The 20,880-nt window shown below is 39.3% G+C and overlaps 3 protein-coding genes across 3 annotated transcripts; 1 reads left to right on the forward strand and 2 right to left on the reverse strand.

Annotated features, from left to right (window-relative positions):
• Window positions 1–6,969: 6,969 nt before the first annotated feature.
• Window positions 6,970–10,769, forward strand: LOC104420487 (mitotic checkpoint protein BUB3.2). Its single transcript, XM_039301832.1, has 9 exons — window positions 6,970–7,210; window positions 7,302–7,432; window positions 7,609–7,691; window positions 8,219–8,485; window positions 8,715–8,790; window positions 9,246–9,326; window positions 9,884–9,962; window positions 10,078–10,178; window positions 10,334–10,769. Exons 1-9 carry the CDS (start codon window positions 7,091–7,093, stop codon window positions 10,419–10,421), a joined length of 1,026 nt encoding a protein of 341 aa, XP_039157766.1. The 5' UTR covers window positions 6,970–7,090; the 3' UTR covers window positions 10,422–10,769.
• A 200-nt stretch (window positions 10,770–10,969) lies between these two features.
• Window positions 10,970–14,450, reverse strand: LOC104418665 (ATP-dependent Clp protease proteolytic subunit-related protein 1, chloroplastic). Its single transcript, XM_010030067.3, has 9 exons — window positions 14,148–14,450; window positions 13,571–13,686; window positions 13,218–13,421; window positions 12,981–13,085; window positions 12,784–12,846; window positions 12,501–12,612; window positions 11,890–11,951; window positions 11,605–11,787; window positions 10,970–11,523 (listed from the first exon to the last, which is right to left on the reverse strand). The coding sequence occupies exons 1-9, from the start codon at window positions 14,374–14,376 to the stop codon at window positions 11,437–11,439; spliced, it is 1,161 nt and encodes a 386-aa protein (XP_010028369.1). The 5' UTR covers window positions 14,377–14,450; the 3' UTR covers window positions 10,970–11,436.
• An 843-nt stretch (window positions 14,451–15,293) lies between these two features.
• LOC104418666 (probable N-acetyltransferase HLS1) lies at window positions 15,294–17,173 on the reverse strand. Its single transcript, XM_010030068.3, has 3 exons — window positions 17,006–17,173; window positions 16,636–16,820; window positions 15,294–16,143 (listed from the first exon to the last, which is right to left on the reverse strand). Exons 1-3 carry the CDS (start codon window positions 17,171–17,173, stop codon window positions 15,294–15,296), a joined length of 1,203 nt encoding a protein of 400 aa, XP_010028370.3.
• Between the last annotated feature and the right edge of the window lie 3,707 nt (window positions 17,174–20,880).

A 20,880-nucleotide genomic window follows, 5' to 3' on the forward strand; every position in this document is an offset into this window, starting at 1 on the left:
AGCAGATTCATTGTACTTGGCAAACTAACAGTTCCTATACGTGATAAATTTAGGATTCCAACAAGGACCATGTCCCGAGTTCGACAGGGATTTCGACCTCTAACACAAGACAACTATAGACATGTAGCTCTTCCAAATATTCCAGCATTCCAATATTACTAGGAAACTCCCATCGGTTTCCAAGCATTGACAATTCCAACACGCTGAATGATTTTAAGTTTCTAATGGAACTAGAAAGTATCCTAAAGTTGGTGAAAGAAAGATGGGTACTCCAGCTTCACCAGCCCTTCAATAGAGTTCAGAAGTTCAATGAGTGGCGTGTGTGATATGCTGAGAGTTGACAAAGCAGTTTAGTCCACTAATAGGATCTAGTAAGCAACGAATCACCGTGTTCCACACATAAGACTTTGTTCAATGATGCTACTTACCAAATTAGTCAAGGAGTTTCTTCTCCATAAAATATCCCTTCAAAGAGAAGCGCTTAAGATTCACCAGCCCTCCACCTTCTTTAGGCAACTCTTTAGATGCCTGCAACTTTCAATACCTAAGTCGGTCGAGCACTTCAGTTTTCCAGTGGAGCAATCAATTTCCATCAAACTTGAGAGCAACTAGAAAAGTCTGGAGTTTTAGTTATGCCAGAACAATTTTTCAGCATAGAACTTACAATCTGTGAAACAGAACAATGAATTGCAAGAGTGAAATATCATCTTATAGAGGATCATATAACTTAAGGAAAGAAAAATATATACATACTAGAAGATGAAACACAACTAAAAAAAAAAGTGTTACAAGATGAGACAATTAGGCATACTGGCCATCCAAAAATACCTTAAGTTTGCTCCATACTTTATTCTTTAATGCATACTGGCCACCCTAAAATCTAGTTGAGGAAAAGCCCAAGAAATCCGTCTTTAAGTTTGAAAGTCAATGGGTGAAGTCCCCAAGAAAAATTCCTTTGTCCAATTTAAGGAACCTTGGTTGTCCAAATTCTTCCATATTTCCAACAAAAAAATGGAATCTTGGAAAACTATGCCAGGCTAGATGGAGTGCTTGCACATTTCATTTCCTTTGTGATAGCAAAAACTAGTCAGTGAGTTGGAGTTCCTCCTCTGTTCAAGGCTAGATGGAGTGCTTGCACATTTCATTTCCTTTGTGACAGCAAAAACTAGTCAGTGAGTTGGAGTTCCTCTTCTCTGTTCAACAATCACATGTGACAGAGAAGAAGAAACACATCAAAAGAAAGATGCTTAGTAAAAAAAAAAAAAGAACGTGTGTTGATGGATGTTGCTTTGCTTTATTTCCAAGATCTATTGGAGCTTTTTGATGGACAATTGTTCTTCCAAGATCTCTTAGTTGGTCATCCATCTAGGACACCTCATCATTTTAAACCTTTATTGAGGACATGCTTCTTGGCGACCCATTCTTGGAGAAAATGCACAATCCTTCCACATGTGAATTGCCTTATTCTCTGACCAAAAAAAAAAAAAATTGCCTTATTCTGGTTCTCGTCAATGAAAAAGTAAGCGATATCTAGAAAAATATTTGTCATCAGTCGGTACTTAAGGCGTCAAACTGATCTCCAACTTTCCAAAAGTATCTTGGTGAGGAACTTTATTGAATTTGTCTTGTCTCTTTTCATATCTCCTTCCTTTTCAAACAAAGGAACACACCTAACACTTCAAGAGCCGAAGGAAGTCTTCCAGTCATGAAGACAATGTCTCTTGAAAGGATGTGGCAATCATCTAAAGGAGTATCTCTATTGAAGGCATGCCCACTAAAAAGCCGCAGTCCATGATCAAAACTCATTTCCTCCATTTCATAATCTAGAACGACTCACATTAATTCTTTATTGTGGAAACCTTTTTATTCCTAGTTATAATAACTCTAAAACCCAAACCACAAGGTACACTTGCTGACTAATTTATGGACTTATTCTCTCTTGTCTACCTCATCAAGAACAATGAGGACCTTCTTTTTGTGGAGTGTTTCTCCTATCCTCTGCTCTCTATAACCAATATCATCAACGTTGTTCGCCGCAGAAGATTTACAATATCCTATGATAACCTTTTTTGCAACTTGATTATTCCTTCATTTTTTGATGACTTTTTCTTGGATATCTTCAAGGAAACTATTGCACATTCCAAAATGAGGCGACAATTGATTGAAAATGACCTCGCCAAGAGTTGTTTTTCCTATGCCTCCCATTCTACGAACTACGGCCAGCTAGAGACCACTTACTTTGATATATAATAACTATCTCATCTCATATCTGCCACTTCATCATCCATTCGACTAAATGCTCAATTGCAAACTCGTGTATTGTCTTGGGTTTATTCAAAACCACCCCAACGACCAGTTTGATCAGTCCTCCTTGGCTGTCACAATTAATTGCAAACCAATTTTAGTGGGAAAAGATCATAATACTACATCCCTTCATTTTTGTACTCGCTTTATTTACTAGTACTTTTCCAAGTAAAAGACTAGGGGTTTTAAAAAAGAAGAAGTTAAAACAGCAAAAACTAAGCAAAACACAAAAACGCCACGTATACTAAACAATAGAAATCTTGATTACTACAATTTTTTTTCCTGACGGTAAAGTTGCTCATCAAGAACATGTTCTATGAAAAAGAAAAAGGTGAGAAGAGCTCACCCGCCATCCATTTTCAAGTTCCATCTTAGTTCATCGACTTCTTCAATAGCTTTTCTACAAGCCTCAATCTCATAAATACTCAACTTCTGCTCTTGCTCCAATTTCAATGTGGCATCACGGTAGAATGGAGTTTTAAATTTGACATCCTCATGTTCCACGTGACAGAAAATGGGAAGAATCTCTTTCAACCCCTCCAATTTAGAAGTTCGTTGCACCATGATTGTGAGCTCGCAGAGGCATAAATGGCTGGAAGCTATGTAGATGATGCAATTCTCTATCGCACAGGGAAGTTTTCTTTCATTTTTTTGCCAACTTGGAATTCATCGTTGTCTCTAAAAACACATAACGTGACATCCACCAAGCCACGGTTGAGGCAATTGGTGAATCCATGGCAAGAGTCCGATCCTCTAAAACTCAAAAACACCTAGTACTCGCCTCCAAACACATCGTTGCTACTCATTCCATACTCTAAAAGTTTGCAAGAGATCAGCCTCCGAGTGCATCCTAAGTCATCACTGCTTATTGTTTGTTTGGCAGCTTGAGTTATATACTTTCTAATATTCGCCATGTTAGCAACTGATGAAGGCATTACCTTGACTATACGTAATAATAACACTCAAATGGTTTTCTTAAGTAAATTACTTAGATAAAGCTACCTTGGAGCATGAGAGAGTATGAGAAGGCGGGAAAGCATTATCTACTCTTCTAGTGTATTATAGTGCAGATACCGCACTATAAGGTGGAAGATAACAGCAGAACATGATTCTGTCAAGATGAACCATGAAGACAAGAAGATACGTAAGACACTACATTATACCCAATACACTGAAAGAGAAAGGGTCACAAAAGCAGATACTTAGGTCTTGCATTATATACTTAAAGAAGGGGCATATAATACAGATTACTTTAGATAAAACGAATTTTGGAAAAGTAGGCATGAAAGAGAGAAAACAGAACATTTAGGGTGCGAATGGTAACGTTTCTGTTCTTTTTTGTTCCGGGAACGAAAAAAAAAAAGTGTTTGTTAGGGGAACAATTTTTGAACAAAAGAACGCGTTTGGTAACGTTTGGTCAGGGAATAAAAAATGAAGAAACACATTTGGTAAATTTTATTCTTTTTTGTTTCTTTTAATTTTTTAAACATTTTTATTTTATTTTCATTTTTTCCTTTCTTTTTATTTTTCTTTTTTCGGCCGGTCACCGGCCTCCGCGACCGGCCGACGGGGGGGCCGGCCTCGCCCGCCCACGGCGAGGCTCGCCGGCCCTCGCCATGGTTGGGCGAGGCTCGGCCTCGCCTTGGCCGGGCGAGCGGCGGCTCGGGCTCGCCAGTCCGGCGAGGCCGAGCCTCGACGCCGATCGCCGGCCATGGCCGAGGCCGGCGACCGGCGAAAGAGAAAAGAAGAAAAAAAAAAAAGAAAAAAAAGAAGAGAAGAAGAAGAGAGAGAAGAAGCTCGCCGGAAATGTTTCTTCATTTTTGATTCGGAACAAGAAACAACAAATTGTTGTTTTTTTTGTTCTTATTTCGTTCGGAAACAAAAAAAACAAAAAAGAAGAAACGCAACCAAACGCGTTTGTTCCTTTTTGTTCGGGAACACTTTCCGTACGAAGTGTGCGGAAACACTTTTTGGAGTGTTTCCATGCACGCCCTTATAGTTCTTTTTCAAATGGCCAAGTTGCTTGGACCACATGTCCAAACTTTCGAAGTAAATATGGGCCTTATATGAATAAAAGAAGAGTAAAGCGACGAGAACCCAGCAGCTAGTCTTATAATAAGTTGAAATCAGGCAGAGTCCCACATTAACCAAGAGCATACATGCACCTCAGTTTATATTGTCCAAGTAGGAGGTAAAAGTTCGAGTCTCGGTAGATATTTGATAAAATTGGAATGATATAAAAAAGATAATCTTGGCCTTGTGTTATTTTACATTGAGAAATGATATCAATCTTTTAGTATATTTCTTTTTTATATTCTTTGAGTAATCCGAAATTAAATTTTATTATATTCACTTTTTCTTGATCAATTTTAATATACTCTCTAATTATTTTCACATGCTTGGAATAATCTTCAATTAAATTTTATTACGTTCACCTTTTCTTTTCTTTTCTTGATCAATCCTAATATACTATATAATTATAATTGTAAAAATCCTAGAATTCATACTACAAATAGTAATACAAATCTCCAAAGTGTTGTATATTACCTTTTTAGTATATTTCTTGTTTGTATTCTTTGAGTAATCCGAAATTAAATTTTATCATATTCACTTTTTCTTGATCAATTTTAATATACTCTCTAATTATTTTCGCATGCTTGGAATAATCTTCGATTAAATTTTATTACATTCACCTTTTCTTTTCTTTTCTTGATCAATGCTAATATACTTTGTAATTATAATTGTAAAAATCCTAGAATTCATACTACGAATAGTAATACAAATCTCCAAAGTGTTTTATTATCTAGAACTGATCTCCTGTTTAATTTATTGAAATGACTTCTATTTTATTATTTTTTTACTTATTTTTATATTTTGCAATACATATGTCTTGAACTTCAAATTACACAATACTTCCAAAATCTTTCAATTGCAAATTGGCAAGAAAGCCCAACCCATGCTTGGTTGTCCGGATTTCTAATTAGGATATGACTGAATATGATAGGATATGAAATCTTGGGATTTTTTTATATTTTATCCACTATTTGGTGAATTGCAGTATTAAAGTCGGATATATTCACATTATATCATGTACATTTTTTTAAATATAAACGACATATCATTTTTATTATTTATTTTTTCCCCTTTCACCATTCTTTAATAAAATTTTATTAAATAATAAATTGTACTTGACATACCTAAAATACAAAAATACCTAAAATATATATAATGAATATAAATATATAATTTATAGATATAATGTTTATTATAAGATAGAATTAAAGTTGAATATATAAATTAAAATAATATTAAATTAAAAAATAAATTTTAAATTTCTTAAATTATAATTCAAATATTATTTATATTGAAACATATTTTTAATTTTGTTAATTTAATAAGTTTGTTATTTGAGAAAAATAACTTTCCTATTATGAACATTAGAAATCCTATCCACCTTTATTCCATATTTTTCATGAGATAATTTTATCCCTATATATCTCCTTATATTCGACTTTATCATATCCCGAGCAAGCACTAAATTTAGGATATGATTATCATATCTATCATATCCTATCACGAATTTTATCCTGACTATCAAACATAGCCTAAACTTTTTGCTCGAGCATTCATCCTCATAAATGTCCACGCAAACGCATAGGCCAACAACTAGTCATATCAATCGACTCTTGTCAAAGAGTAAGTTGCAAAAATCGAAGAAGAAACTCTTCGTTCTTGGCTTAAATGTAAGCATCGTGTTTCATTCGGTAAGCATCAAATCCATTGAAAGTTTATCTCCTCGACATCCTCTATTATAATTTGTTTCGAATTTGAGTTTGACGAAATCCGATTTGAGATAAATAATGAAAAAGGCCGACTAATTAAAGGAAAATGTGAAAATTGCAATATTATGAACATCGAATTGTGTGCAACAGAAATTAAGATTTCCGATCCAACGATACGGGTCCAAGTTACAGAAGGATTATTGTTTTGTATTTTATCAAATTGCGGCGTCAAGAATTACACCGAAGTCAACTGCCTTTTGACCAATTCGATTTGGACCCTGGAAGCGGTGGGAATATGTATACAAATTTTCTTATGGATATCTTTCCTAGTTTAAGTCGGCCAAGGTTAAGAGGATTATTATATTTCCTCACCTCATGCGTTGATTGACAGTTGACGTAAGGAGTTTCGAAGGGTGGTTTTCCACACCAGTGCTTGGCGTTGGTTTTGTCGTGCAATTACATTGAGAAATTTAATATTGAAGTTGATTAAATTCTCGTTATCGTTCTTTCCATCAACATAGGTGACTACGATCAAATCATGAAAATCTGGTATTCGACCTATTTCTTTATTCTGCAAATTCTATTGTTCAATCGATTACTTTCACAATATTCTTTATACAAAAGTCCACAATACATTTTCGTATCTCAGCACTGAAGATTCATCCAATCGAACTTTGGGCCTCCGACTCAGTGCGGAAACCACTTAACATCCAAAATTAGTAAATTTCGAGTATCATACTATTGAAATTCTGATTTCAGGCGGTGCATCAGTAAGGCCAAAAAACTTTTTTGGGCTCTTAGCTCCCTCCAACCTCAGACGTTATTTCACAGCCTCCGGCCCTCTTCGGCGATTCAAATTCAAAACTGGATTCCGATTCAAACCCACTCCTCGCCATCAGCCCTCCCCGATTTCAAATCTCGCTTCCCTCTCCCCCCGCCCCGATCTCCAAAACCCTAAAAAATCTCCCGCTCTCCTCCTCCTCCCCCCAGCCGGCCGCCGGGAAATGACGTCCGCCGTGCCGCCGGCGCCGGGGCGCGAGCTCTCGAGCCCGCCGTCCGACGGGATCTCCAACCTCAGGTTCTCCAACCACAGCGATCACCTGCTCGTCTCCTCTTGGGATAAGGTAACGCGCCGAAAAACTCTTCAACTCGTCTCGATTGCGCCCCGTACTTGAGCTCCGGAGCTGAATATTCCTCGTTTCCGTGGATGCTCAGACCGTGCGGTTGTACGACGCCAGCGCCAACGTGCTTAGAGGGGAGTTCCTGCACGGAGGCGCGGTGCTCGACTGCTGTTTCCATGATGATTCCTCTGGATTTAGCGCCAGCGCCGATCATGCTGTTCGCCGGTTCGTCACTTTGTCGACTTTTTTAGCTAAATCTTCCGCTTGAATGGTTAGATGGTTTGTGTGTATCAGAGTGAAGCTGAGTTTTTGATTTGGAATGCGCATGGCCTTGGTCGAGATCAATTTCACAAGTCCTGCTATTTTGCTATGGAGTTATATTTGGGTTTTTCGTGCTTCAGGCTTGTTTTTAACGCTGGGAAGGAGGATATTTTGGGGAAACACGATGCACCTGTACGTTGTGTTGAGTACTCTTATGCAGCAGGTTTGTCATAGTATAATTTGCTTCACTAACATTTTCTGTGACTTCTCTCATAACATGATTCAGATCTTTAAATTGGACGATAACTCTTATGCCTCTTGCCTCGATATCAAGTCTCCCTTACCTAGAGAAATTCCTTTCTAGCATTTTCAATTCAGTGGTCCATATATGCTAGAATCAATGAAGCTTTCTTGACAGAATATTGCCTGCGATTGTCAACACTTATCACAAAAATGCATTATACTATGTCGGTTTCTCAGTTTCTTGTCATGTCTAGTGCAACCAGCTAATGGCATAGTCACAAATATAACTAGACATGCTAACTTTCACTAGTTTCCTAAATGGGATGCAACAAATGGTCTCAATTCTAAGAACAAGTTACAGAGAAGATGCTTGTGATCGACATATTGACCCTTGCACAAAATCCATTTCATGGGACAACATTTGATATTAGCTGCATTCTCTTATTTTCATTTGATTCATTTGGTGCGTGCTACTTTTCAAAATTCTGTGCATATCATCAACAACAGGGCAAGTCATCACTGGTAGCTGGGACAAAACATTGAAATGTTGGGATCCTAGAGGTGCAAGTGGGCAGGATCGCACTCTTGTTGGGACATATCCACAGCCTGAACGTGTCTACTCTCTCTCACTTGTTGGAAATCGACTTGTGGTAGCAACAGCTGGAAGACATGTGAACATATATGATTTACGGAACATGTCTCAACCTGAGCAGCGTAGGGAGTCTTCTCTGAAATATCAAACCAGATGTGTGCGGTGCTATCCAAATGGAACAGGTATATATCTTTTGTTATCCTGTAGGTTTCTTGAGTCCTATATCATTATTTTGCAATCACCTTGTGCCAACTTTCGTGGATGGAGTAATAAGTTACATATAAAGCAATACTTGCACCGGCAGATGTTATTATCAGAGGCTTCTTGATATGTCTTTCTGAGCTTATCCATAGTCTCACCATATATGTAAATTACCATGTTATTTTTCTTAGCTCCCTCTTTTTTATGCAGGATATGCTCTCAGTTCTGTGGAGGGACGAGTTGCCATGGAGTTTTTCGATCTTTCAGAGGCAAGTCAGGCTAAAAAGTAAGAATTTCACCAGATATTTGCTATTAAAGAGCATCTTTTGTCATTTTCAAATTTTCCATGATGCGATGACATTTTTTATAGTTAAATTTTCTGGTGGTTTAGGGCCTTTTTTTTACGATTAAGTAAAAGCAGAAAAGTTTCCCAACAGAATTTAAAACATTATTAAAATTTTAAAAAACTATGATTAAAAATATTTATGCATTTACATCTCAACATTTACAATTTGTGAAGGTTTCAAGTGTTTCAGATTTAAAGAAAGTCAAATTGTGTGAGTGGCAAGATTTTGATTGAGCAAAAAGTAGAAATTAAAAGGCAATCCAAATGGAACCTTAGTGTTTGTTGTAGTTGCCATGCCTCTTATTCTCATAAGATATCATGCAAGGTGTTGCGCTTTTGTAGAAGGCATTTTCTCGACCTTTCTTTCACTTATTCTAAATTTTATCTTGCTGCAGATATGCTTTTAAGTGTCACAGAAAATCAGAGGCAGGAAGGGACATTGTCTACCCAGTTAATGCAATTGCATTCCACCCAATGTGAGTATTTGACCATTCTAGTGATGTAGGCCGCTCATCAGTTCCAGATAATTTGCTGAGACATAGATTTCGAACAAAGAAGGCTTGACCCTGTTGCAATCATGTTGGCATATTTCTTGCACTTGCATTACTGGGACAACAACTGATGTTTCTACTCCAGTCAGGAAAAGTGATGACTGACTTGCGTAGAAACAGTGCATATAAAAATATTGTTCTGAGACTGGCCTTTTAAAGGGGCATAGTTTTAAAAGGAACCTTATCTGGAACTTAACTGCAAAACCTAACCAACTTTCTATTTTTCTTCCTGGGGATGTGGAGACACCTGATTTGTTGTATCTGACCGAGAATTTGCCCAGAAATGAACATTCTATGGCCGTTGGTTTGTCTTTTCCAGTGAAAGCACTAGAAACTTGCTTAGTTCACTTGCCATATCTTTTACCCCAATTCTGGCTCTGGCATTGGTAGCTTGTAATGGCTAGATGTTTCCTTAAATACATGATAATGGCGTCTTCTGGTTTTGGTTGTTATTCTCTAATACTTGAAATGTTATTTTGCAGCTATGGGACATTTGCAACAGGAGGTTGTGATGGTTTTGTCAATGTTTGGGATGGGAATAACAAGAAAAGGCTGTATCAAGTAAAGTTTATTGCCTTCAAAACAATCAGTCTTATCTTTATTTTGTTCTTAATACTCATTACCAGTCATTCGTGAAGGGTTCTCTGATTTTCAGACTTTTGTTCTCTTTTTTCAGTACTCAAAATATCCAACAAGCATTGCAGCACTCTCGTTCAGCAGAGATGGCCGTCTCTTGGCAGTGGGATCGAGCTACACATTTGAAGAGGGAGATAAGCCGTATGTGTCTTCTCTCTCTCTCTCTCTCTGTATACGTAGATATATATATCGTGTGCAAGTGACTTTGTGCATCCACATGGGTGCACTTGTCTGTTTCCGACCTTACTGGTACACCTTTCCAACATCTTTTGTAACTTTGCTTGTTCTTATTGCAGTCATGAACCCGATGCCATCTTTGTGCGTAGTGTAAACGAGATAGAGGTCAAGCCAAAGCCAAAAGTGTACCCCAATCCTCCTGCATAAAGTGCAGTTTGGTATATTAGCTCTCCTTGCTAGTGTTGTGAATTGACATGTGATTCCGTGGGAAGCCTCGTCTTTCCCGTATGAGCTAGAGCTGTTCTTTGCTATCCTTTGCCCCTCTAGTCTGCTTGCCAGTCCATTAATCCTGATGAGCTGGAGAAAAAGTGTACACAATGGAAATACCACGATCTATAACTGTTCATCAATGAGGAGTAAAGGATGGTTGCAGAACTTATCGACTGTGAGATACTAGAAGAGTTTCATCTCGATCCTCATTTGGAATGCTCTGTGATGTCTTGTAATTTAAATTTTGGATTCTCGTGAAAATTTGCCGATCGTTTTCTCGTTTTCTTCTGTGTTCCATCTCTTTGTACATCCTAAATTGAAAATGATTAAAGGGATTGGGGCCTCACGAACCATCTGGAGGATCCAATCTCATCTGAGGAATCAGGTTTAAGTAGATCGAATGTTCATCAATAAGTTGCAGCTTTCCAACCTCAAAACTTAACATACAAATCTGATGGCAAGTGCGGAACCGATTGAAGAATGCCTTGGAAGCAACATCTTAACTTTAATATTTTATCTGGAGAATATGAGAAAAGAAGCCTTGGTGTGTTGGTCTCCCTTAATGGGCAATTACATAAGCACGGGTAGCACAAATGCAGCCTGAGGGAAGATTGAGAGACGGGGTACGCTTAGAGTTCCGAATCTCTCCAAGTTACAAAGCATAACATCATTCTACATGAGCAAGTACATCTGACAGCGCTAGGCTAAGGTATGTGATGTATGACAAAAGCCAGACTATTTAATAGGAACATTCAGAAGCAAAATATCAGGTTTCGGACTTGCAATTCAAAAGGGATAACCATTCCACTCAAAGAGCTCAGACCAACCATTTGCCACCTTCTGTCGAAGCAGTGCATTACTAACACCTTAAAGATCAGTCCATGTAGCAGGGGAACAAAGTAGCTTCAAAGTTCTAGCTTTGTACATCTTAGGGGATTACACTGTTCGATGATCACCTAAATCCAGAGGGAGCAGCTTGTGGACCAACGCCAGCTCCTCTTCTCATAGCTTTCGACTGAGCAAGCATTTCATCATAATTCTGGTTGCAATCGAAACAAATATTAGAATTAATTTTTTCATTAAAATAGAAGGAAGGAAAAATTAAGTGATGCAATCATACCCTCTTCTCAAAGGCAGAATCCCTCGAGTCAATGATCTTGTCAGCAATTCCATACTCTATGGCTTCTTGCGCTCGGAAGTATTTAGGTCGCTGGATATCCTTTTCAATTTCTTCCTTGGGTTTACCGATTCCTTTTGCTAGCAGCTCAATATAGTACTCAGTGTTTGCATCGAGTTCTTTAGCCTGAGAAACATTCACTGCTCAGAGAGAGAGGGAGGGAGGGAGGGAAAGAAGAGAAGAAGAAGGGTTTTTTTTTTTTCGGGGGGTGGTGTGGGGAGTGCTTACCTTAAGCCACATATCTATGACAGCTCCACTAGATCTATTCACTTTAGGCAAATATAGTTTTGCTGTATTTCAAAGTAAAAAATTGCAAATCAGACAAAAATGGCCATCAAATACTCCAAAGAAAGTTAAAATAGAATTTCAGGAAGTGGTAGAGGTAAGTTCTTCATGTGAACAGCATATACAATAGTCTGATGACAGGAAGAGGCACAAACTATTATCATCATTTATTACTTAACAGAAGAAATGCCATTGAAATTAGAAGCTAAATGCTTCTTCTTAGAAAGGTCTCGGAGATGCTTAGAAACATTTGCACGAAGAAGAGCCATAAATGTTATCCATCTCAAAGACTGAGCATGTATCAGATATATGAAGCTCTACCCCGGCAACTACAAGCAGTCAATTTCAATGTATTCATAATGTGAAGATGACTTTCAAAGTGGTCATGGCTGAACATCACGCCACACATCACCGGAAAATATACATGGCAAAGTAGCTATTAACATGTATATGGCAAGATAAGGGAAAAGGCAAGCATGTTCAGTCCCTAGAAGTCCCAATTGATGCACAACTACAGTCCTCTAAACTATAAGGGGAGGGGAGAAGGACTATACTCGAGGAATTTGGCTGGAGAGCACGGAAACCCTTGGTTCCAAGCGATAACAGCATTGCTGCTTGACCATAAGCCATTCCGCAGTTCACTGTATAAACATCTGATTTGCAGTACTTGAAATGACGAGAAACAGCAAATCAGATTCAAAACACAGTAGACAATAAAATCAAAAGACGGGAAACAACAATGAAGGCTCAGATATACATGTATAAACCTTGTTAAAAAGAAAGCATTGCTTTAATGATAATCTATTGAGTGGCAATAAGGTAAGACATGATACTCACAGCCATCATGTCAGCTATCGCATATGCTTCGGTTTCAGATCCAACAGTCTCCATCTTCTCATTCTGAATTGGGAAAGCCAACATAAGCTAAAATGGTGCTAGAAAACGAAATGGCATATCGATAACTCATGGAGTCTGAGAAGATTCCTTTCATGAAATAACCAAAGCCAGAGCAAGGCAAGGCGCATTTCACTTACCTGTGTGCCTGATGAATTAATGTAAAGATATATAGGCTTTGAAGGGTTATCATAATCCAGCCACATAAATTGAGCAACTAAGAGCTCGGTCACGGCTGGGACAATCTGCAGCAATCATTCAGAGTCTATCAATAATATAGAAATGTAATAAAGGAGAAAATGTAATAACACTAGACACCATTTAGATGGTTTGCAAGGAAAAGAAAACATTTCAGTGAGATATAAAGAGGGGCTTACAGGCATTCCCAAGTAGCATATGCGAGCATCTAACAGCAACGATGGCAAATCAGGGGGAGCAGTTCTAGGTCTTCCGTATCCTCTTGCGCCTCCTCGGTACATGCTTACACTCATACTGTATTTAGAGGGACCCTTGTCATGCGCTCCAGAGAGGCTCCACATGCCTCCGTTATCCATATAATTTCTTGCTGAAGAGATACTTTCCTGTGAAGATGGACCAGGAAGGAAAAGGCAATTAGTCTCCTGTGGAGTGCAGACCTTAGGTGCAGTCTAAAGTAGCTGATATGATTATAACTTATAAATCTCATTCTCAAGTGTCTAGAACTAGATAAATACTAAGTTAAATTAATAACCTCTGTAACTTTCTCCGATTGACGACGAACAGGATTATCTTCTGTCATGAACATATCCATCTGGGATGGTGAGAGGCCATAAAGATATTGGGGCACATTCTTGAAGTTCTCAGCCACTGCGAAAGAGAATAACGACACGAAAATCACTCAAACAGAAACGTGCTTCCTTCCAATGGAAACCCGAATGAGAAGGGCCAAGTAGATTCATAACATGATCAAAAGGCCCAGATTTATCTAAGTATTCATATTTACTTCCAGAGAGGATTTAATCCCGCCCCCAATCTCCAACCTCATTTTCTCATATTCAAATCGGGAAAAATTCTTAAGAGGAATCATTTAAGTCAATCTCGACCTAATATCAAGCTCCGGCAACTGCACTAAATAGCAACAAAAATCCACAAAAATATCTCCAATTCAGCTCCATAAGCAGTTTCAATCGCCCAAGCAAAACCATATCCGCAAGCAACAATCACACCACCAACAGACCAATCGATCATCCTCATCTACTTCCTCCTGGACTCCATCGAATGACAATCGGCCCGAAACGGAAAATAAATTCTACCGGCGAGTCACTCACATCCTTCTTTCAGGTTCTCCTGCCGGAACTGCTTCGGAATATGGTCGAGCGACGCCCTGACGCCGCTTCGCCGCCCCCTGCTTTTCAGCCGGGGGAGCGGCGGAGGGGGAGCGGCCGCGAGGAGCTTGGCGCCGTGCAAAAACGGCGACTTCGGGAGGCTCAGCTCCCGATTCAGAGGCGTGGAAGCGGGCGCGGCCGAAGCCATGGATGCCACTGCGGTGGTCGCCATTGAAGAAGAAGAAGAAGAATGGAGATTCTTCTCTCTCTCCTCTTTGCAGCAAGAGCTGAGGACGAGAAGCGAGGAGGAGCGAACCGAGAAGAAAGAAGAAGAAGAAAGCGAAAGCGGTGGCTGTTGCGAGGACACGCCGCGGTTTGGGCCTGGGCTTCGGACCATCTTGGACCCGTTCATGGCCCGTGGGCTCACGGGATTTAGGCCGGGCCGGGCCGCGTACACAAACGGTGGGATTTTGTCCAACGCGTTCCAGTTCTTCCGCGAGGACAAAAGCTAAAACAATATTATTATTATTTTTTTTTGGCTATTTTCCATACCATTGATGTGATTCCAGACCTGTCCCTGCCTGAGGGACACTCAAAAGTTTCTTATTAACAATTTTTTTTTTCCTTGAAACCACTCAGTTGACATTATGTCATTCAAGTGGGCTAATTAGATATAAAGACAATTCGGCAAAAAAAAAAAAAAATAATATTTTAGATTGGAACCAATATGGAAATTAATTTTGAGCAACGATTCAACCTTATTTAATATGACAACATTAGAGTTCATAACGTACTCACCAAAACCAATGGTGAAAATTTACACACGTTGCGTTGCATACATTTAACATGCAAGTGGTAAGCATAAAAGGTTCGATTCAAGAGATATTATAGCAACAACCAAGAAGATCGAAAAACATGCATTCACATACATTAGCATTGTAATCAGAAGAAAACCAAATTTACGTTTGCTGGTCAATATTCTTAAGGCCACACAAAACCTGTTACAATGTCCAAGATTAAACCACACCCCTTTCTGACCAAAAAAAAAAAAAAAACCACACCCCTTATTTATATAGCTAATATTCTGTTCCCAAATGATGAGCTACCAAAGCAAGGGAAAGCTGCAATCAGTATGATCAACAAGCTTGATTACACTTCTCTAGGGTCCACAAATATAGACAAGCCAGGTTGGCTACATGTCCAATCCCCAACCGGATCATCGCCATGACCCTTCGCCAGCTTCTTCATGCACCACACGTCTTCCTCGCACGACAACCTCTTCCAATGCGGGATCGCCGGCCTCAGCGGCTCGTGTCTCGCCACCTCGGTCGCCACCACGGCGCAGCCCATTTCCTTGGCCAGGTTGTGTGCGTGCGCGCAGAGGGCCTCCATCATCCTCCCCGCTTGCGGGCCTTCCCCTCCAAGGCCGTACAGGAAGTGGAACCCGAACGGCTGGAATAGCTGAGGCACGGACGGTATGCCCAGAAATGGCAGCAAGCGGTCTGCCGTGCGCGTTGCCATGGCGATCCACTGGAGGGTGCGCGACGCTCCTTTTACTTCTAACGTGAACGACTCCTTGCAATTCCATATGCTGAGGACTGCCCACGACTCAGGTGGGCTGGCGAGGAACCGCCCGGAATTAGGCCATGACCCACTTGGCATGGCAACATATGTGCCAAGGTTGAGCTTGTTACTTAGGACGCAATCAATGTCGCGAGGAAAGAACTCGGTGGTGGAGAACCGGGCCCGATAAAGCAACTCGGCCTCCAGGTGGTCGAGTTTGAATATGGCAACTCGATCAGGGATTTTAACCCGGTGAGCGTAAACAGGTCGGACTAACATGGAAGGCGTTCGGAATTTGGTGTACTTGCATTTCGACAAGAAGAGATTAAGTGAGGCTTGGTTGTCGTTCTCGGTGGCTATGTAAGAGTACTCAGCACCACTGTGGATGAACCATGCCTCCATCTTCTTCACCAGAGCCAAACCAATGCCAATTCTTCTGCCCAAGCAAAACCCTAGATTTGTTACAGTTTATGATACATAATTGTATATTAGAAGTTAATTACATGTAAGTTATGGGGCATGGACGTGGTATCCTAACTTGTTATCAAGAAACCCTAGGAAGGACAGGACAAACGAGATCTTTCTTTTTTGGGTGTTGATGCTTTTCAGAAGATCTTCTCGCAGAAGTACCCGTTGTCTACCGTCCATTAACAAATGAAGGAAACTCCCAAGTATTTTTGAACTTGATGGTTCTCACAGAAGTCAATTACAGTGCTTTTCCTCCTAGTGATTTATTGATCTTAGGGTCTTGTCTCAGGAAAATGTCATTAAATCTGTGGAGGCTTATTATCAGAGTGACGGTTTACCTAACATTGATTTGCTTTAAATTCGTACGTACTACAGGACAGATTCTGAAATCTGAACCGTGTGGATCCTTTCTTCAATATGAACTCCGGAAATCAATATAAGTAATGAAGAAGATGAGTACCGGTGAGAAGGACAGACTCTTAGGCCAAGAATGGAGGCGACTTTGGCATAGATGGGAGTCATGATCTTAGTAGAATCATCCTCGCCATCATCGTTCGAGCTTCCTCTTCCACAGCTGACGGTTTTGATACAACCCCTAACCATGCCCACGATCTTCCTCTCTCCCTCCACTTCCATCTCAGCCACCTGTTTGATCATATCCAAAAGCACACTAATTAAACTTCATCATCTCACCGACCAAAAAAAAAAAAAAAAAAAACTTCATCATCTCAAATTTCACATGGGACCAAAACGAAAACTTCGACCATTAAGACTGGACCTCCTTCATCAAGAAACCCTGGAAGAGAAATGTTATATTTACATGCGCATACCAGCATGAGATAAGGCGGCGAATGGCGGATTCGGCAAATAGGGTCGCCCAGAAGATCGGTGAAGAGGGACGTCTTGCCAGCGGGGCCAACCTCGCACCTTCTCTCAACTTCTTCGACCTCCTTGCAGTCCTTGTTTGGATCGAATTCTCTCACCACAAAGGCCGTCATCCCCATCATCGATCTCTTTTCCGCCATCGACAAAAGCAGGTTTGCGTGACGACCTCTGTTGGCCTTGTGTGTTTTAGTTCAACAGAAGCTTCTCAGCAAGTGTATTGCTCGGAGGTTTGGTGCAGTAAACGATGAACTAATGGCTGCACCGGGCTTTTTACTCTCCTCTGTGAGGACGCTATTAAATTAGCACTCGGCCAAGGAGGACCAGCAATAGTAAAAACTGCAACAAGAGCAATAACTAGATCGGCAAGTGGTCTCGGACGCGTCGGTTAAAGCTGGTCTGCCACCTCCAGAGCCGGAGCGACAATAACACTGGGAGATTGCTGCAAGAACGGTACAGTTGAGTTAGTGCCAGAGCAGCGAAAGGGGGCTGCGCAGCTGCGGCAAAGCTTAATGGAGGTGTGACAAGACTACCGGGTGCAGCTGCGGTGTAGGTGGCCAAGAAACTACCGTCAACTCGCCTGAATGAACACCAGCACGTTGGACGTGCAATTACATGGACTGAGACAAAAGGAAACCTCAGTGGCGTTGCACTAAAACCGACAATCAAGCGTCATCGCAAGAAGACATCAGCAAATCCAAGAAGAGATCAGCGAATTCTCGAAATTGAAGGGCTCTTAAATGCTTTGATCCTAGGGTTTGTGCCTTTATGCGCCTTGCCTAACACTACCAAGGGATGCAATCAAACCCTGATAAGGTGAAGTCCAAGCCCTTTTCTTTTCTTTATTCTGGGAATGCTCGAAAGGATAATGGTCACATTTTTGGGAACAGGGTCTTGTATATATAAACCCCATGGAGAGAATTCATGGGAAAGATCCAGTTCCTCGACTCATGAACATTACGGGCGGAACAAATTACCAATAGTAATTGCATAGTTTTAACAGAGACAAATGAGCGTGTTATGGTTCTGGGTATCACATACTGGTCTTGGTTTTCCTAAATCGCACAGTACATTTATGCGTGTATGCACAAGATTACTTATGTAGAGAAAGTTATACTTGGAAAGAATTCCAAAACATAGTGTTTTTTTTCTAATAAAGAAGTATAGATTACAATATTTTAGGCGCCTATTTATAATAAGGTCGCCATCTAGAAAATAACCAAATAACCGAAATCTAATAACAAAATTAAGGAAAATATATTGTTAAAAGAGAGTTATCAAAATGCAACTAGAAAATCTGCAAAACGCGTTTGAAATATTTCGTAAATTAAAGGGAAACGTGTGAATCAAAGAGAAACATTTGTAATCTCGAAAATCACACAATTCTCTTTAATTTGTGGAACCACCCGCTCTTTGACGCTTCAATGTTTCCATAAAAATATTTGCTTGTTGTTCTACATCAATTACTTGAGAAATCATTGAGGCCATGCTTTTCTCTCGGCACACATGATGTGTGTACACTCGATGAAATCCATGCGACAGAAGATATAAAAAGGTCATCGCATCTGTGAAAGAAACCATAGGGATATAGACTCAAAACAGTGATGTCTTTCGTGTGCTGGGGAACATTTTTCAATCAGGAGTTAATGCTAGTTAGTTGCCCTATAAACAAGGGTACGCTAGGAAGAACCGCGGTACAAGCATCTTTATGATGAAAGGGCAGAATGGATCGGCGACTATGCACTTGCATAAGGAAGATTTACAGAGAGAGTTGCGCAATTTCAAGATAATGAACTTAAATGAACTTATGCTAAAATATCACAGATACTTGATCCAATCGACCGGTACTTGGAATAAAAGGAGATATCGAGAAAGAATAACTGAGAAAGAAAAAGCGAATGAATTGTGAACCCCCACCCATCAAATTATATCAACTTACAATTAACAAAGGGGAGAGAGAATAAGTGGAAATGGCTGCGCAAATAATCTTTCCCATTTCCTAATGATTGCTGGAGAAAGAGAGACAGCAATCGCGAGACCTGCCATTAAAATTAATTAGTAATCCAAAAAGCAAGATAGAAATTATCAGCACCTGAGTTATATAATATAGAAAAAAAGCTTCTAATGCTTCCCTTGTTATTCTTTTCCCTTCTTTACTTTTCTTTGTTTGCAGTTAATTAGTGGAGTGGGGTTATTACTCCAAAAGCAACATCACGACAACAGGTTGTTCTTAGAGCTAGTTACAAGTACAAGGATCCTAGTCCAAGTTCCGTCGTAGCACGAGAGTTGTTAAAAAGAAAATGGGCTTCGTGTCAATTGAGGCAAGTAGAGAAAGGTAGGTTTGGTCCTGATTCTTCTTTTTCTATGATTTACTTGTGGAGTTATCGTGCTGTCCACTGCCCGTGTAACTCGAATTCCACCAACGGAAGAATAAAATCCGAGAATATCCAGCTAATTGGTAAGTTGGCGATACTTGATTATGGTCAATGTTCAAATACGTATCTGATATTTTTGTTAAATATTACGATTTTGACAAGGCTCCTTTCCCATTCTTTACTTATGAAATCAGGGCTTTCTTAGTATTTTTATTAGGGGCACGTTTCCAGAAGAATCTCTATTAGTATATTACCAAAAGATACAATTTACTATTTGCTCTGGAAATATCATAGTACTATTCTTATGTTTGTCTTAATATACATTTTCTGTGAATAGAGGATTCACGAGGAATGGTAAATTCTCTAGCCCACCTTAATTGTTTTGGTGAACAATTATAAGATTTGTGTACATTCTTTAGAGAAGAATTTCACTTTGGAATAAAGAGGTTTATGTGAACACTTACAAGATTTATGGATATTTTTAGATAACTTTATTTTACAAATTAGAGATTTTTTAGTCTGACAGAACTCTGGTTGAACAGTCGTTCCAAACTTTATTAGTTCATAAATGCTTGGCCAAGCTCAGGATTTTCCTAGTCTTTTATCTCAATTATTTGTGAAAGAATGAAAAAAAAAAGGGAATTAAAGTATTCAACTTAATTAAAGAAATAGGAATTTTTTTACTGTGGAAGTAAAGACAGCGAGGAAAAAGAACTTTAAAAAAAAAAAAAAAAAAAAAGTAAGCAAACATAATTATTTTTTATTAGTCAATCAATTAGTAAAAAGTTCCAAATTTATTCCGCCTCTGATCCTGATTAATTTATGTTGTTTCCTCTGAGGGAAAAGAAAGATTTTGCAGCACCTGAACTTTCTTCTGTTGGCTCCTAAGCTAGCTAAAAGACTCGTTCGGTTATAAATGAGCAGATGAAGTATGGAAGCCCGTGAAGAACAGTCAACACCATTTCGTTTGTTTCTTTTCTTTTCTTCTATTACAATTCCTTCTGGTACATATGAAAGATGCCTTCTGCCCCCTCTAAATCAGTTCTCGGATTAATGCCATCATGTTGCATAAAATTAAACAACTGATGATCATTATCACAGGTAGAGAAGCTTTATATATATATATATATATATATATATATAAGCTTTATATATATATATACAAGAGAAATAATAGGATGTTTGGTCCAAAGCTGATGTTCCTAAGTGGGAGGTACCATATTTCGATTCATTAAGTTATCAGGTGCAGGACCATCGTTCCTTAATGATGAACACGAGTATCATGTCACAACATCATAATAACGTCTGGCCAAGGGTACCTTTTTGCCACTATAAAGTTATTGGGTTGAGATTAGCAAATGGCATATCTTTATGCAATTTATTTGGAAGAGCCTTTCGTATGTACTCGAATCTTCCAGTATTATAAGAGGAGATGACATATAATTGCG

Source organism: Eucalyptus grandis, chromosome 9 (genome assembly GCF_016545825.1).
Source record: "Eucalyptus grandis isolate ANBG69807.140 chromosome 9, ASM1654582v1, whole genome shotgun sequence".
In the NCBI taxonomy this organism is placed as follows: domain Eukaryota; kingdom Viridiplantae; phylum Streptophyta; class Magnoliopsida; order Myrtales; family Myrtaceae; genus Eucalyptus; species Eucalyptus grandis.

Excerpts from the sequence above, each read along its gene's own strand:
- LOC104418665 (XM_010030067.3), bottom strand. The coding sequence starts at position 14,376 with ATGGCGACCACCGCAGTGGCATCCATGGCTTCGGCCGCGCCCGCTTCC. Across the intron at positions 13,687-14,147 it reads GGAGAACCTGAAAGAAGGAT|TGGCTGAGAACTTCAAGAAT; the intron begins GTGAGTGACTCG and ends TCTCTTTCGCAG. Across the intron at positions 11,952-12,500 it reads TCTCCAGCCAAATTCCTCGA|CAAAACTATATTTGCCTAAA; the intron begins GTATAGTCCTTC and ends TTTGAAATACAG.
- LOC104420487 (XM_039301832.1), top strand. The coding sequence starts at position 7,091 with ATGACGTCCGCCGTGCCGCCGGCGCCGGGGCGCGAGCTCTCGAGCCCG. Across the intron at positions 7,692-8,218 it reads TGAGTACTCTTATGCAGCAG|GGCAAGTCATCACTGGTAGC; the intron begins GTTTGTCATAGT and ends CATCAACAACAG. Across the intron at positions 8,791-9,245 it reads GAGGCAAGTCAGGCTAAAAA|ATATGCTTTTAAGTGTCACA; the intron begins GTAAGAATTTCA and ends ATCTTGCTGCAG.
- LOC104418666 (XM_010030068.3), bottom strand. The coding sequence starts at position 17,173 with ATGACGGCCTTTGTGGTGAGAGAATTCGATCCAAACAAGGACTGCAAG. Across the intron at positions 16,821-17,005 it reads CGCCGCCTTATCTCATGCTG|GTGGCTGAGATGGAAGTGGA; the intron begins GTATGCGCATGT and ends ATGATCAAACAG. Across the intron at positions 16,144-16,635 it reads AGAGTCTGTCCTTCTCACCG|AAGAATTGGCATTGGTTTGG; the intron begins GTACTCATCTTC and ends TTGCTTGGGCAG.